Here is a 17,373-nt window from a genome sequence, read left to right as displayed (position 1 = left end):
GCAGTGAGTGTGCAGGCCGTCCATGCTGTCTCACGGCAGTGAGTGTGCAGGCCGTCCATGCTGTCTCGCCATCTGGGGATCTGCTGGGTGGCACTTGCTGCACCATAGTTCAGAAGGCTGTCCTGTCTGGGCGTCGTATTTTTTCTCTACTCTTTGGAAGATCAGACACCAGGGTCTGCTCTTCCGATGTCCTGGATTCTGAAAAGTGACTCTCATTCTCTCCTGGCCTGTACTTATGTGTAAGAATTCAAGCTTTAGTGAGAAAAAAATCCCCTGGTAAGTGTTCCATCTGGGGTATGTATATCTTTTTTCTCACCTGGTAAGAAATATTCAGCTAATACTTTATAGTGCTGCTTCTGCTAGATTTTAATACTGCTTTTATAAAACAACCTTGTAACTTTACATGGTTTTAAAGAAAGAATGTTTTGTTTGGTCTTGATGGTCCTGTTCCCATTTCAGCAAGCCATGTCCTCCAACCGATGAGCAATTGGTTGCAGGGTAAGACCAAGACCTCTCCACCCCTTTTCTGTCTTGACTCCGCTGCCTTCTCTTGTAATTGTGCTTACTGCCTAATTTCTCTCAATGTTGAAGAATGACTAACGAGGTGCATAGGCTTGGAATCCTCCCTGCCTCTCAAGATCCCAGATTTCCCCACATCCTCTGCCCTCTGCCCACCCAGAATTACTTAGCTATTTCATATTCCTTTGAGAACCTAAGTATGGTTGGCTGGCACCGGAGAGATTTCTGGCCCGGGTATGCTGTGCAAACCTCCTCCCCAAATGGGAACTCGTCGTCCCATGGTACTGGGCCAGTGTGTGGGTTGCTCATCTCCTGTCGTACTGCACAGCGGGGGCTCATGATCACTGCTCCTTGTCTTTGGTTTTGAGAAAGAGAGGCAGGGGGACAGAGGGAAGGAGACAGACAGAATGACAGACTGTGTTAACAGCATTTGAGTATTTGAGTGTTTAGTTAGATACCCAGGATTAGAAGGAACCAAATAGTGGCAAAAATGTCCCCACAAAGGTGATATGGAACGTTTGTAAGCTGCACTAACTTGTCCCCGAAGCAATTCTACCTGTGTGGGCCATGGCTACACATACAGTATGTGTATTCTACCTGTATGGGCCATGGCTATACATACAGTAAGTGTGAGTTTCCATCCACAGGCAGGTTAAGAGGCTGGAGAGAGGGGTCGTGGTTAAGAACACATGTGCTTCTGTTGGACCTGGGTTCAGTTCCCAGTACCCACATGGCAGCTCACAACTATCTTTAACTTTAGTTCTAGGGGATCCAGTGCCTTCTTCAAGGCCTCCCATGGGCCATAGGTACCTGCCTGGTGTACATACATACATGCAGGAAGAAATACTCATACACATTAAAAACAGCAGGCTGAGGGTATAGAGTTGAGCTCCTTTCCTGTCATTTTCCTCTCTGTTCCTGGGTAACCCTACTCTAGGATGTTTTATTAAAAATAGAATACTTGAGGCCAACCGTGGTGGCGCACGCCTTTAATCCCAGCACTCAGGAGGCAGAGGCAGGTAGATTTCTGTGTTCAAGGCCAGCCTGGTCTACAAAGTGAGTTCCAGGACAGCCAGGGCTATACAGAGAAACCCTGTCTCAAACAACAACAACAACAACAAAAAAAAATACTTGAATTCTCTAACTAGGAAAACTATTCTATCAAAGTAAAAAGAAATTAAAACAAGGAAAAAAAATCCTGACCAGCTTTTCAACTGGGCTGTTATATCTTCCTAAATATGTTTTTCTTGGATGTTCAAGTTAGAAATGTTTAGTTTTTATAGCAGGTGTTTTATTGTCTTATTTTACACTTACCAAGTTTTCAAAGGATTTTTGTAAACTTTGGGAACAGTAATCCTTGTTCCTTGTAATTTGCTAAGTATAAGTTATACCCCTTCCCTGGTCTCAGGTTACTTTGTCTTTGTGCACATTACATCATCAAACACTATGTGAAGTCCATGACCAAACAAGTGTTTTTCATCATAAATGTGTAATGTTAAGAGTGGCACACAGCTCAGACCTGTTCATATTAACAAAATGGCAGGCTACACAGGGACTTCCTAGGATAGGCACTTAAGGCATCATGGCCTAACTTCAGCAGTATATATCCATCTGTGGGTCAGGCCTCTTAGAGGGTAGGATTTAATTTTGTTCCTTCACGGTCATATTTGAGTTTTGGTATTTATGGATGGGTTTTGATACTTACGGGACACCACTGCTTGCCTTTGGGTGTCCTGGAGCGAAAGCTGAAGCATGTCTGTGGCTCTTCACGACAGACAGGGAGTTTTTAGTGGAGATTTTTGACTGTCAAGGAAGAAGTGGTCTGCATTGGTTAAGGTCATTGTCCCTTCTACTACTTTTGTATATTAACTGGTTGGATGGTACAGTGTTGGATGCCCTTTATATAGATAGGATGTAACATGCTGGCTGGATCAGAGCCCAAGCGTTTGGTAGAGTTTAGTATCCTGAACTCCTTCCGCATCAGTGTGTCTTTCAGACAGGTGGGACTGGCAGAAAGCTATGTACAAAATGCGCTTGTCTAAGATGTTGAGTCTTCCATGTTCTGATATCCCGGACATTAATGTTCCAGGGAGGAGGGGACGACTAAGGATTTGTCTGGGTGTCCTATAGGTTCCAGGATTTTAGTGATAAGACTAGTTCTAAACCCACATTGCAGAGGGTAAGGAAGCCCATTGTGACCAACTCTCTGCATGTGGTTTATTTGGGGTCCTGTGAGCCCTGTGGCAGCCAGGGGATCCTGCTAGTTTTGCAGGAAACCAGCTCAGGCCCTCCAGGCCATAGCCTGGAGGGTTCTCATGGTCATGGGTAGAAGTGGAAGAACTGCATGTTGATCATAACCAGGCTTCTGTTCCAGCTGCCTCTGGGTCACTGGTCCTACAGCCCTGTTTTGTGTAGGGTGGCCTGGAATGAGTGCCCACATAGACACTTTCTGTCCCAGTGTCATTTGCTGCTTTGGAGTTGAGCCACAGCAGCTGTTTGAAGCTGACCTTCCTTTTTCAATGTGTAATGGAGGAGTTTTGATGTTAGTCTGTCTCCCTTCCCCCACTGAGAATGCCTCCAGAAGAAACAAGACTAAAGTGCCACATAGTCTCTTTCAGGACTGTAAGGGTCTCCCTGCCCAGGACAGACTATGATCCCAATAGTGCTGGAGCTGTCTTCCCCAAACCACCCTATCTAGATATTAGAAAGCTTTCTGTAGTAGATAGGTGAGCATAGGTGCTCTATCCCGTTAGGGCCAGATCAGAAACAGTGCCTGTATGTCTACAGTGGAGGCCCTCAGTCCCTGGTCTCTTAGATAAGAGGCAACACCAGGCCCCAGGGCTCTCCTCTCTGCAGACAACTCACTTATCCAGGTTCCCAGACAGGGAGGACTAGGCTTGCCAGTAGGGAGACAGATGTACCAATGGCTCTTGGAAAGGGTGAGCTCCCACACCGCAGCCATTCCCACTTCTCCATGACACTTGTTTCTGTGCATCCCATGTTCCTGTAATACAGTGCATCTGCATGCCATGTACAAAATTCCCTCAGTAAGAACTGGGAAGTTTAAGTGTTCAGGGAAAGGGAAGGGCCGTGCAGCTCTGCAGAAAAGAATGTAGTTAGCATACTGCATGCAACCTGGAGCTCTGTCCCCTGGTCCTTTTTGTGGCCCTGTTGTGGAGGGACTGGGGTCAAAGATGTTGAGAGGTACAGTTCCCAAACCGCAGTGCAGTAAGAAGAGGCCTGTGAGCCTCAGTGAATGGCTCCTGAGGGCAGTGCCACCCCCAGCTGATCTTCCTTTTAAATGCAAACTGCAGCTGTTCCTCTTCTAATTTCATACAGCATGCCAGAAATGACAGCATGTGCCTTCAGCCTGTGCTTTTCCTGCCTTCTACCTGTAATTCTGGTGATTCACATCCCTAACCTTGGGACTGCTGCAAGAGAGTCACTGATAGGAATGCCACCCTCTGGGGACAAAGTAGCTCCACAGAACTCTCATTTCCTGAGCCACTCCCTACTTATGGGTACCTGGGCACGGTGCTGTGATTTCCATTAATGCGTTTCCATCCTACATTTTTACAATTTTAAGGTTCTCGGATGTTATTCTGGCAACAATTTTGGCAACCAAATCTGAAATGTGCGGCCAAAAATTTGAACTGAAGATTGATAATGTACGGTTTGTTGGGCACCCAACACTGCTGCAGCATGCTCTGGGGCAGGTATGGCTCTCCTCAGCAGGTAGGATTTTTCTAGGGTGGGTGAGCCTGGCCTTTACTGGCTCTGAGCGCCAGATGTGCTGATGTTGATGCTGGTGAATGTGTGATTAGGGCAGCAGATCTGATCAACTGCTTGCTGTGAGCTGTGAGCCTTCTTAGGACCGGGGGATTCAGCAGAGAATGACAGGGTACTTGCCCCCAGGTGCTATAGTTCCTGCCAGTAGCTTGTCTTTTCATTCAGTGATGGATGGAACCCATAGTCTTCCACATGCTGTGCAGTTGTTGGTCCACTGAGCTCCATCCCCAGCTCTCTGTTACTAGCCTTTGCTGACTATAGTCTGGATCTCTGCTAACTGGCCTTTCCTCTTATATATAGGGGAAGGCAACAATGAGTTAACTGGTAATTGTTCTAACTTTTAAAAAATGATGTGTGCTTCCTGTTAAATCCTGTTAAATTTTGATAACGGACATATTTTAACACATATTGTTGTACTAACCTTTCTACATATGTTCTCTGATGGATGAGTATTTGGGTCCTGAGGAGTGTTAACAAGGTACAGTGTGTTGATACCCAAAGGAACTTGGACACTAGAGCCAGTCAGCCCTTTGCGTACAACCCAGCTCCATGATGACAGCATCCCTCAGATGCAGAAACGTTTCAGCACGCCACACCATTTAGAGAGTGTATAAAGAGCTGTGCGACTTGCAAGCTTTATGCATATGAGGGCTTTGGAGGCCATTGGAGTGTCTCACCGCTGATAGTGCTCCCCCTCCCTACAGAGGTCTTTAATGACAGGGCTCTGTTCTGTCTATGGGTGAGAGGGAGGAGTTGACAGTCATTCCTGTAGCATTGCAGGACAGTCAGGGATGGGTACATTTCCTGGGTGTTGTAGGGAGAGTTGGGACCCTAACTCCATCTCTAGGCAACCCTTGTAATTAGGCTTGAAGGGTGGTGCCTCTCTGAGTGGTACGTGTGAATGCTTTGGCATTCGTTACTGAGACCACATGGAGGCCAGAACTGGAGAGAGGTATGGACTTGGTTCTGTAGCAACACTGGCTGCCCCTTTGCAACAGAGCTGCTGGGCACTCTCTTATCTCTAAACGTCCTGAGTCCTTGCCATGGTGGCAGGGGATGGGCACTCCTTTCTGTCCTGTCACTTTGGGCATCATCAGCTTTATTTTTTCAGTCACTGAACTTCAGGCACAAGCCATTCTGCTTGTTGCACACGTGTGATTCAACTGTTTGTCGACTCCTCTCTGAGCAAAAGCACTATAGCTTTCCGTAGAAAGTTGTGGCTCTCTGCTGGTCATGGTTTCTCACCCCTCTGATCCCAGTATTGGGAGCCTGAGGTAGGATCACTGAGTTCAAGACCAGCTTGGACTCATACTAAGTTCTAGGTCCCAGCAGTTCATAGTGGTACCCTGTCACAAAGAACAGATAAGATGTTGTGTGTTTTGATTTACTAGAATTATGCTCTTTTACAGGTCTCCAAAACAGATCCATCTCCAAAGCGGGAAGCTCCGACCATGATTCTTTTTAATGTGGTATTTGCACTGAGGGTGAGTGTTGTACAGTGGTTAGGTCCGAAAAGAGGATCTGAGGAGGAAGAGCCAGTGTCCAGGGAACTCAGGCTGTGGGCGTGGCATTTGCCCTTTCAGTAACATGTCTGTGGGGACATAGCTCATTGGTTCTCTTCTCCTCCCCTTCCTCCTCCAACTTTTTTGTAAAATACATACCATAACAATATTTACTTTATTAACAGTGGTAGATAGGCTGGAGAGATGGCTCAGCAGTTGAGAGTACTGACTGCTCTTTCAAAGGTCCTGAGTTCAGTTCCCAGCAACCGCATGGTGGCTCACAACCATCTGTAATAGGATCTAATGCCCCTTTCTGATGTGTCTGAAAACAGCTAAAGTGTACTCATATACATAAAATGAATAAAATCTTACAAGGAGGGGAGAGGAAAAAACCAAAACAATGGTAGTCATAGAGCTCAGGGCCTCTATTACTAAGCTACATCCTTAGCCCTGAATGTTTCCCATTTTAAAGTGGATGGTGGCACACACCTGCTATCCCAGCATCTGGGAGGCAGAAGCTGGAGAATTGCCACAAATTTGAGGCCAGCCTGTGCCACAGAATGAGATTCTATCTCACAAACAAACAGACAGATGAACACTACACTCAGCTAGAACAGGTGGTACATTCCTATAATCCCAGTTTTTGGGGAACTGAGGTAGGACATTTAGGAGCTCAAGGTCAATTACATAGTGAATTTGAGGCCAGTTTGGGCTACATGAAACCCTGTCTTTATACCCCATTACTTAGTGCTCCAAAAAAGTATACAATTTAAGTCAGCATGACTGCTTATCTTTGGCTGTATAGTAAGACCTTATTGTATCATATACATATATCACCAAATAATAAACAAAATGCACAATTTAGCTACACCTAGTACATTTGTAATGTCACCATGTATCATCTTGTTCATCACTGCTATCTAGATTCATATTTCATCTCTTAACAGGAAAGCCATAAGAAGTCCAGTAGCAGTTTTTATGTATCTGTATTTCAAAGTGAATCCTAGGCCTCATGACCATTCTATTGTGTTAGATTTATTTTTACTTATGAACCTGAGTACATGTGTGTATGTCCAAGGACAGAAGAGGAGCTAGACCCCTTGGAGCTGGAGTTGCAAGCAGTTGTGAACTAGCTCATGTGCTGTAGAAGCAGAACTCAGGACCTCCTGAAGAACAGCAAATGATCTTAGCCCCTGAGCCACCTTTCTCCTTGTTTATTTTGTTTCTGTTGAGACAGGGTCTCAGAATGTAACTTTGTCTGGCCTGGAACTTGCTATATAGATCAGACTAGCCTGAAACTCACAGAAATCTACCTGCCTCTGCCTCCTGAATGTTGGGATTAAAGGCGTGGGCCACTGTGCCTGGCTTTTATTACTTTTTAAAGAAATGGTCTTGTATATCCCAGGCTGGCCATGAACACTTATGTATCTGAGGATGACCTAGAATTCCTGATCCTCCTGCCTCCACCTCACAAGTGCTAAGATTATAGCCATGTGCCTCATACCTGTCATATATCCATTCATTATTCTGTTACAAGACATATCTATAAAACAATAGTTTTATTTTATGCCATAATGCCCTTTTGAATCTGACAAGAATTAACCATGACAAGTTAGTATTAACTAGTACTTGGTCTGTTAAAACGTCTTGATTGAGAATGGTTTTCAGTTGGCCTGTATGAGCCAAGATGCAAACCCTGATTGCTATGGTGCTCTGTCTCCACTAGTCCTGCCACATCCCCACGTCCAGATTTGTCTCAGTGGGCAGACTTTGTGTCCTGCAGACTGGAAGTTACTAGGAAGGTGTAGTCATATCTGGATACAAGCTTTTGGGAGGCAGAAAGTCCCATGGATGATGATATATTAACTTTGGTGTTGCTTCCTACCCTGAACTGTGAATGTTCACTTTGTTTGAGATGGTGTCACATAGGCCAGGCTGGCCTTAACATTCCTATGTAGACTTGAGCTTGATCCTTCTGCCTCCCAAGTGGTGGCATTATAGGGGTAAGCTACCATACCTGCTGTAAGGACACTTTTTGTTAGCATTCCCATTAAACTCTGCCTCATTCTAGGTGGCAGCTTTTTCAGGGTTAGCCTATGCAAACAAGACATACCAGATATCCCTTCAGTGTATGTCATTGAGCCTTACGGTGTGGGGGTGAGAACTACCTCGCACAAAGGGGACACTCAAACAGTTGGTCCCCACCAGCTGCTATAGAGATGCTTTTGTACCTCAGCTAGTGGCACCTCCAGCAGAGAGAATGACTCACTGTGACTTCAGTCACTAGTCAGAGGAAAAGTTCGTATCCAAGATTATTCTCTCCCTGCTTTCTAGTGGAGTATTTTTATACAGACTCTTGTGAATGTGAACTTGTTTTGAGGCTATTGTATACACTCTGTAAATCAGCCCTTTTAGGACATGATCAAGGGGATGCCCTAAGTATGAAGAGTCACGGCAGACTGCCTGGTGGTTGCAAGCTTGCCCAGGTTTTGCTTCTCTTTGAAAATATGTGGCTTATTGAGAATGTAGAAAGTCTTCCCAATTGCAGGTGAACAAGGTGTTGTCTAGGTAAGATTTTGATTTAAGATAATAGGCACAGGGTCACTTGGCAAATAAGCAGGATGGGAAAACAGCGTCAGAGGTCCTAATCAGTGGTACCATTTGTCCTTTCCTTTCTGACCCTGTACCCCCAACTATTACTCAGCAGTCCTGGTGGCCTCTAGAAACTCTGAGTCATGCTTGCCTTAGTTATCTGTTCGTTCAAGCATCTCCATAGATCCCACAGTGGCCTGCTCCACCCTTGGCCTGGGTGTGTACACCTGCTGTTGACTATGGTCACTGATAGGTTCCAGATGGGTGTGTGCTGCTTTGACCTAGTTAGTGTAGGTAAGCAGTAGACACTTGTGAGGGACATGGGCCAGTGTTAATCTGATTAACAGATTAGCTAGGAATAATTCATCCCTGACAGATGTTTAGCAAATAGCATAACATTTTTATGTTGTTTGTTCTGGAACAGTGTGGCCTGTTGTGAATGAATTCCTATATACTATAGGCCAGACATGTTCATGAGTGGTCAATGCACAACAGGGATTACAGATACCTCCAAGGTTTTGCTCAGGTCAACCTCTGTTCTGAGTGCTGTATGTGTTTTACTAGTTTCCTCTGCTCGGTCGGTTTTCCATCTTCAAATGATGACCAGTGACCCAAGATCACATAATAGGTGGGTGGGATCAGTGCCCTTAGCTGTCCCTTGATTTTCTCTACAGTCATAGCACAGTGGGAATGTGTGTTCCCCATAGAGGACTCCCATAGAGTCATCTCTGCAACCCTCTAAACAGTTGTTCCCAAGACTAGAAGATGAGACAATCAGCCGGCATGTATATAGGTAGGCTAGGAGCATGCACAGGGGTCTCTGGACAGCAGTTACTGTGAGGAGAAACCTAGTGGCAAGGAATGGAGAGGGCATCTGCCGTGGTCTATGCTTTTGTATTAGAGCCTTATAAGTGTGTCTCTGCGTACATACTCCGAGTGTTTGACCTCTGTTGTGCAGGCCAATGCTGACCCATCAGTGATAAACTGTCTACACAACTTGTCCCGCCGAATTGCTACTGTCCTGCAGCATGAGGAGCGCCGCTGCCAGTACCTCACTCGAGAGGCCAAGCTGATCCTAGCACTTCAGGATGAGGTGTCTGCTGTGGCTGATGGTGAGTGCAGCAGCCTGCTGAGCACAGGTCTGATGGCTTCTCTTTGTGTAGTATCTCTGGAGGACCAATTGGTCATTCTGCTTTGTTTTGAGGCAATTTCATATAATGCTCTAAGTTGGCTCTCTAGTTCCAGGCACACTATTAAAGAGATCCTCTGTGCAGGGAAGGGCAGGCTTGCTGCCTGGTTGCAAGTTTGATCACATGTCCGTTCTCTTTGTGGACTTGGGGATGCTGACAGTACAGAGAATCTCCATCTCCAAGGGTCTCTCCAACACCACAACACAACTGTCAGAAGCTAACCAAAGCTTTGGATTTGGTGAGCTGGGTACTGGAGAGGAAGTCCTTACAACAGTCGGTAAGCAGAGACTAGCTAGAGAAGTACAAGATCTTCACATTGAGCTGGTCATGACCAGCACAAAAAGGCTCTTGTAGGGGTTCATATGAATCTGCTGTGCTAAATGCATGGGTCTGAATTGATCTCTCTAGGAACAACCCCACACATTGTTATGTGATTGATCACCTTTCATTTAGGACAGATACCTCTCTGGCATTGGTTCTGCTACACAAATTTGTCCTGGGATGAGAAACTCAGGGAGGGGCCACTGAGAACATCCAGCTGGTAAACTGGGTGATTTCCACACTTGGAACTTACAGTTTAAAAGTTGAAGAACCTGACTGTCCCCTAACTAATCAAAAAATAATTTGTGCTGATAGACTGTGTAGAAAGAAACTGGGAATGATCTTAGCTTCCTTCTCCTAGGCTTACCAGCTACAGAAGAAAGAATGAGGAACAGAAATTAGAAATTATTACAAACTAACAAAGTCTTGTCTGATTATAATGTATTTTCAGTGAAAAATTTACTTATTTTCCTTTGAAAATTAGGTGGGCATGGTGGTGTGCACCTCTTACACTAGCCTGTAGAAGGCAACGGCCAGTGGATCTCTGGACTCCTGGACAGTCCTGGATATATACAGAGAGACTGTGTCTCCAAAACAAAACCACTTATATTATGGGCCTGGGGATCGTTATAGAGTGGTTGCCTAGTATATGTGAGGCTCTGGATTCCAGCTCTAGGACCCAAGACAGAGAGACAGCAAAAGCAAGCAAACAAACAACACTCATGATTTTTATTTTAGTTAATTATAAGTATGATAGGAAACAATCCAGAAATTTTCTTTTTTAAGATTTAGATCCGGCCATGATGGTACTTGCCTTTAATCTCAGGACTTGAGAAAAAGAGGCAGGTGGGGATCTCTTGAGTTTTGAGGCCAGCCTGGTCTGCAGAATAAGGTCTAGGCCAGCCAAGGCTATACAGTGAGACCCTGTCTCAAAAAGAAAGAAACAAATCAAAAACAACAACAAAAATCTGTTAAAAAATTAAATATTAAAAAACCCATGTTCATCTTAATTATATATATATATATATATATATATATATATATATATATATATATTTGCTAGAGATTCATGAAGATTAAAAGATATTTTAGTCCTAAAGACACATGATTGTACAGTGTGGAAGTGGAGTAAGATGGCATGGGAAAACCCAGTCACTGCGACAGAGGGTGGGTCTGCTAAGCCAAGGGACATCCGCCTTCTGTGGGAGGCAGTGGAGCTGACAGCTTGCTCCTGTAATTACAGGGTTGACAAGTTTAAACACAAATAGTTTTCATATACATTTCATATATAAATAGTTTCTCAGATCAGCCTGAGTCTACTTTTAGTTACAGGGATCAGGGGTAGATTGATGATGATGATGATTACAAGGAGTTTTTTTATGTTAATTTAACATTGGTTTAACTTACTTGTTAATGTTGAATTTGTTCTAAAGATTGTTCCTGTTCTGGCTGCGCATGTTTTCTTGCTTTGGAAGTTGTAAATCTTTAACTTTTGTTATTCTTGCAGCAAATGAAGGTCCTCAGTCCCCATTCCAGCACATCCTACCCAAGTGCAAGCTGGCTCGGGACCTCAAAGAAGCTTATGACAGGTAAGACCCCTAGGGCCATGCTTGTTGAACCTCTTCTTCCTGGGCTAGCTTCCCCAAGCCTCCAGAGTGGAAGCCTCCCACAGACAGTGCTGCCATAGGCTCTCTGTGTGTGCTGGAGCACTGCTGAGACAGGGACAAGAAAGGTTAAGGGATGGGACACTTGTGTGGCCACTTTTCAGGAAACCCACTTTCTAATGGCAGCCCCTTTGTTGAGTGATGTACTTAGCAGAGACGGGTACCTCCAGCTTCCTTTACAACAGAAGCTCCTCTCACAACTGTCCATGGATGTCTGAAAGTGCTTTTGAATCATTAAACTCAGCAGCACTTAACTGAGCTTAACCTAGAGCCAAGTTCTTTACAATTCTCATTGAGGTGGACATCACTGTTGCCTCTTCCCACTTGAGAAAATCCAAGTTCAGTGGGAGGAGTTGGAGTTGACTGTGATAGTCTGTGCTCGGGGAGAGCTGGAGTGGGAGACACTATCTGAGGTCAGCAAGTATTGGGAACATAGTGGAAACCTCGTGTGGATTTGATTCTATTGCTGGCTGAGTAATCTATTAAATATATACAAAATACTTAACTCGTGTGTGTGATAGACCTCACTAAGTGACTAGGGTGACTTGATACAGGTGTGTGATGCTCACAGAGTTCCACCGCCATTCCTTGGCTGGCCTGGAACTAACTCACTTATCTAGACAGGACTTGGCTGCATAACATCTAAAAAACAAAGTAAAAAGGAAACCAGTGACTGCAGGTTTCTAAAGAAAAAAAGGATGTGGGGAAAAGTGTAAAACCTTAGAAAGCTTTGTCATCTGCCAGGCATAGCTCAGGGCTTGAGGCCTCCCAGTGCCACCCAGTGGACCAATTTGGAGGGACACAGGAATTTGAGCTTTTGGTGAGAAAGGCGTTCAAGGTCCTTCTAGCCAGATACCCTGTGTGTTAGTGGGTAAGGTCTCATTTCTCCAGGTGAACTTATACAGCAGCCAGCCCTGGGTCCTGGAACCTGTCCTGGGAGGCTGAGAGCCACACTTCTCCGGCGGTGTGTGGCAGTTTTGACCTCCTCTGCTCCATCCCCTATGTACAGCTTATAACTGCCCTCTTGGCATGATTCATTTCCAGCTTCATCACACAAGGTCTGTGGTTGGCCTCAAGGTCCTGTTCCCTCAGCAATAAAAAGGTGTATCTGAGTATACATTGACTGGGTAGATCAAATATAACATCTGTCTTTTGACAGATCTCTGATAAAGGTGTTCTCAGAGAAGACCTAAAAGACAGGAAGTTGTGGGCTTAATTGGCATCGAGTTTTAAGAGCATCCTCTTACAGAATTGTTCTGGATTTACTATTTTAACCAAAGCCAAGGCTCTGGTATAGTTGTAGCTGGAACCCTATTTCCTAAGTGTCTGTGGATATAGAGTGGAAGAGGGGGTCCCTTAGGAGGTTACCCTGGCTGTCCCAGTACCTGTGTCCCCATGTCTCCCCTGGGTTGCTTCCCTTAGGAAGGGATCCTTCACTTTGTATAACATAACACAATGCATCCACAGTCACAGTTAAAGAGCTATGGAATGGCAGGAGGAATGATGGTATAAATTCCTTGTGGTGTGAAGAAGTGTTCTGTTGATTGATTCTCTGAATTAGCAGAGACTGGGGTTGGGTCTGGGAGGCTCAGGTCATGGGAATGCTGTCTGAGGCCTGGCCAGGCAAGTAGTGCTGGCTGCACTGTTAACTGCTCAAGAGCAAGAACAAGCCTATAGATGTCTCTGAATGTTCCAAGTCTGTATTTCATTTTTTAAAAAATGTACATACATGTGAAATTTTGTTTGAGGTCCCAGGGTAAGGTTTTTGAAGCCTATCCATGTATGTTTCTTGTTTTGTGCTGCATTCTGCCACATGTAGTAGGAAGCCTGACTGCTGTGTGGGCAGAGGACACAGGATACATGGCGGATTCTCAGAGGAGGAAGAGGCTTAGCTGAGGTGAGGTCAGAGTGACCTGTTGGTTATTAGCTAAAGGTAGGCCAAGAGTGCAGGGGTGAGATAAGTGTGCACACAGCACATGGTGCATCTTGGTGCAGAAGATAGAACTGCGGTGCTCTGCACAGTCATGGAGTGTAGATGCTGGGCCCGGGCAGGAGCATTTATCTCCTGTTGCAGAAGCGCTGGACTCGAATGCTGTGCAAAGGCTAGATAAGCTTGGGGACAGTGTTTTTCTGCACACTATTTTCAGACTAACATTAAACTCCTGCAAATAGGAACATAAGCTTAGCAGGAAACTTTTCTGGGAACAAACCCTGGGTTTCATCTTGAAATGCAGATGACAGAAGCAAGCATAGCCCTTTCTCTTCCCTTCTCTCCACAGACTTCAGTGTCTTTCCTGGTTTACACTTTTGTTGTGAAGGATTCACCTGACTGTCTCCAGAGCTAGAGACTAGACGTTGGGCAGGCACATTTCTAATGGTCCTTGTCCTCCCACTGCACTCCAGAGGTTTGTCCAGATGTGCATCTGGTACTCAGGGGGACTCATAATGGCAGTGTTCAGTGTCTCCATGCCACAGAGCTTTTTACTTTGTAAAGAGGCTCCAGCTCAGTACAAGATGTTCAGAGGCAAAGACATAGGCTGGGGATTTGAGTCAGCTGGCACAAGGTTGAGACACACCTGAGTTGGGAAGGTGCTATAAAGACCATAATGTGTCCCCCATGCCCACAGCTAGCATTTAACCCTGGCCTGCACTGTCACACAAGTGTCTGTATGTACCTTTCCCTGTAACTCTGTAGTTTATATACTGTGCTATACAGAGTAAGATTCTTCCAAATATTAGGCTGTAATTTGTGTCCTCTGTTCTGTGCCCCAGGTACCTGAAACACTACTTAGAGCTGTACCTAGCACATGGTTGTCACCACATCACTGAGGTCCTAGGTGGACCAGAATCAGCTGTTTGAAATGATAGGACTCTTGGTATTTAATTCTGATTCCATGTTGTTCCAATAGCCACCCTGAACTATACCCTAAATAAGAGAGCTCAAAAATAGGACCTTCTATTTCTTCCTGTTGTGACCATAAGTTGGTTAGAGGAGCCTGGCTGGTATTTGCATGGGCATGACCACAGCGTAGCACAGTGTAACCCTTTCCTCTCTTGCCCTTTCCCATCAGTGTGAGTGCTGAGAGGGTTTCCTGATGCAGTGTTTCTCAAGGTTGGCTGTGAGCTTTGTATTCCATCCTGGAAACTACACACAGACTTGGTTAGGGCTAATCTTAGAAAAACCAAGAGTGTTGACCTCGGAGAGGTCTTTGACCCACATCTTGACATTCATTAAACCCTGCTTTTAACAGACTTTAAAGTTTGTTCTCCCCCCACCCCCTAGTCCCTGTGAACCTCCCCAGTAAACCACCATTGTCCTCTAGGCTCAGCCACAGCCTGTGGTGCCCATCTGTATACCCATCCTCAGTGTCTCTGAGGCCCTGGGAGACACAGGCATAGATGGTTTGGAGCCATGAGGTGGCTTGCATTAAACAGAGATCCTAGGGAGGGTCACAGATGTGTTCTCCCATTCCTCCCCTGCTATTCTTTGCTTGAAGGAGAAAAAGACTTGGTTTTGTATTTGAAGCTATTGGCTAGAGTTCTTTTTTTTTTTTTGGTTTTTCGAGACAGGGTTTCTCTGTGTAGCTCTGGCTGTCCTGGAACTCACTTTGTAGACCAGGCTGGCCTTGAACTCAGAAATCCGCCTGCCTCTGCCTCCCAAGTACTGGGATTAAAGGCCTGCACCACCACGCCTGGCTTGGCTAGAGTTCTTGGCAACCCTCTGGGGAAAATTCAGAAGCTTAGAGCTCTTGTCTTGCTGGAGGCTTCAGGGAAGAGACTGTAATAGTCCTTGGCGGCTATTGTGGTCCATGCTGAGACTCTCAGCATTTGGGAGGTAGAGGCAGAAAGATCACAAGTTTGAGGCCAGCTTGGGGTACACAACAAAATTCTGTCTCAAAAAAAAAAAAGGAAAAGTGAGCGGGGTGTGGCAGCGTACATCTTTACTCCCAGCTCCTGAAAGGCAGAGGCAGGCGCATCTCTGTGAGTTGGAATCCAGCCTACAAATGGAGACCCAATACATAGACCCTGTCTCAGAAAAAGAAAGAAATGGGGGTGGAAGAAAAGAGAAAACAAAAGTGTGTTTTCTGAGCCTGGAGCAAGGACCTTGTTTCTCCCACAGTATCCAAACATTTCATCTTTGACCCAGGCAGGAAGAACTCTTGCCACATCCCCTTTAAGGACTAGCCTGCCCTGTCCTTGGCCACTCTGACACTGAGAGCTGAGAATAGCAGCAGAGTGGGTGGTGATGGGAAAATGCTTCTTGGCCGCTCTTCTGGGTGGGAGGCAGCCCAGGAAACAAGATCAGGGAAGGGGCTCTAGAGACCGGCAGTTTGGGAACCAAGGGATGTGTCCTGTTTGAGAATGGAGTCTTGAAACTTTAGGTTATCTTTCTTACACTGGATGAAGGAGGCTACCTGTCTGGTTGGCTCTTCCAAGCTTGACTGGGTTGGGGCAGATGACAGGAAATACCTTTCTCAGGCAGAATAAGTGCAAGTCACAGGGGCTTTGCCTGAGCAGTTGCTTTTCTTTATTTATGGCATTTGTATAATTACATTTCAGAAATGTGCTACATACTTTTTGCCCACTCAGCATATAGACCTGAATAGATTCTATTTAATAAGCACATGTTGTTGGCACTTAGCACTAGGACTATGTGGCTGAGCCATGGGCGGGACTCCTCCTCCACACCACCCTTTCCTCCTGGGTGTGGTTCTATAGGGACTGGACAACCCCCAGGGCCACCTCCCCACAGGATGAGTTCTGGGAAGACAGAGTTCCTGCAGACCACTGCCTGATTCTAGGTTCTTCCCACCTTCCACGCATGAGTGCTTCGTGTGCCCGTGCAAACCTTCCATATACCTGGTGTGGTTGGTTAGGGCAGTATTAGGTAGCAAACTGGTAGTCCTGTGGTCATGAGTACAGGGTACAGGGTGAGGGGCCAGAGTGAAGGTGGGGCCAGGGTACCTCACTGAGAGTGTGCACTTGAAATTGGAGTTACAAGAAAGTCCCGAGGCGTCTGGGAAGAGAGGCCATGGCAAACTTAAGTGTCAGGGTCCTGAGAATGGCTGGACTTGAGTGATGGGGAAGGAAATGAGGGCAGGAAGTATGTGCAGCACACCCAGGGTTCTCTATGTTGGAGAAACAGGGATGGTACTGCCCAGGTAGAAGCTGTAAGGAGAGCAACCAAGATACCTCCTCAGGTGCTGGTTGTCTGGGAGCTCTGGCCTTGTTTTGCTGAGAGGTCTGGATTTGCAGGTAGAGCACATAGAATGTGTTGATGGTCTGAGATGCTGTATGCTGCCATGCCTGAGCATGTTGAGCTGTAAATGTGTCAACCTCTGAGAATGTAGAAGAAAAGGTTTGCCGTGGAGGACTGTTTGGACTTGGCTGGGTAGTCACTGCACGCCCTCTGATGGATAGCTGCACAAGTTACCTGTGGCGCTCCACCGCCACCAGCAAGGTACATAACGGGAGGTGCTTGTGCTTCCCACCATAACATTCTGTGGGACCTGACAGCTTCCCTCTTCTACCTATCTCTTCTCTGTAGATATAAGCCCTATTCTACCCAGCTGCCTATCTGTGCTTAGGTCTACACCAGGTGTTCAAGACAGGCCCTCTCAGAGAGAGGATGTGCTCTGGATGCCAGGAGTCCGGGCAGGCAGCCATTGTCTCTGCCACATTGAATGTCCGGGCGACAGAAGCTTCCTTTAGTCCTGATGGGCTGAATAGATTATACATTATTCTAGGGCCAGACAGAGAGAGAGACAGTGTGTGTGTGTGTGTGTGTGTGTGTGT

At 45.9% G+C, this 17,373-nt stretch overlaps 1 protein-coding gene across 4 annotated transcripts in view; it reads left to right on the top strand.

The window, feature by feature from the left end:
* Nprl3 (NPR3 like, GATOR1 complex subunit) overlaps positions 1-17,373 on the top strand; it is a 36,532-nt gene that overhangs the window by 8,462 nt on the left and 10,697 nt on the right. For 2 of the 4 annotated variants that reach the window (XM_021211592.1, XM_029545961.1), the window contains exons 3-7: positions 460-498; positions 4,106-4,235; positions 5,718-5,792; positions 9,361-9,514; positions 11,421-11,502. In XM_021211592.1, the coding sequence (XP_021067251.1) occupies positions 460-498; positions 4,106-4,235; positions 5,718-5,792; positions 9,361-9,514; positions 11,421-11,502 (480 nt within the window). The remainder of the gene's footprint in view (positions 1-459; positions 499-4,105; positions 4,236-5,717; positions 5,793-9,360; positions 9,515-11,420; positions 11,503-17,373) is intronic. The other 2 variants (XM_021211593.1, XM_021211595.1) reach the window with 2 other exon arrangements.

This window comes from Mus pahari, chromosome 14 (genome assembly GCF_900095145.1).
Source record: "Mus pahari chromosome 14, PAHARI_EIJ_v1.1, whole genome shotgun sequence".
Taxonomy (NCBI): domain Eukaryota; kingdom Metazoa; phylum Chordata; class Mammalia; order Rodentia; family Muridae; genus Mus; species Mus pahari.
The sequence above is the reverse complement of the archived record's forward strand: the minus strand, read 5'-3'. Positions and strand labels throughout refer to the sequence as shown.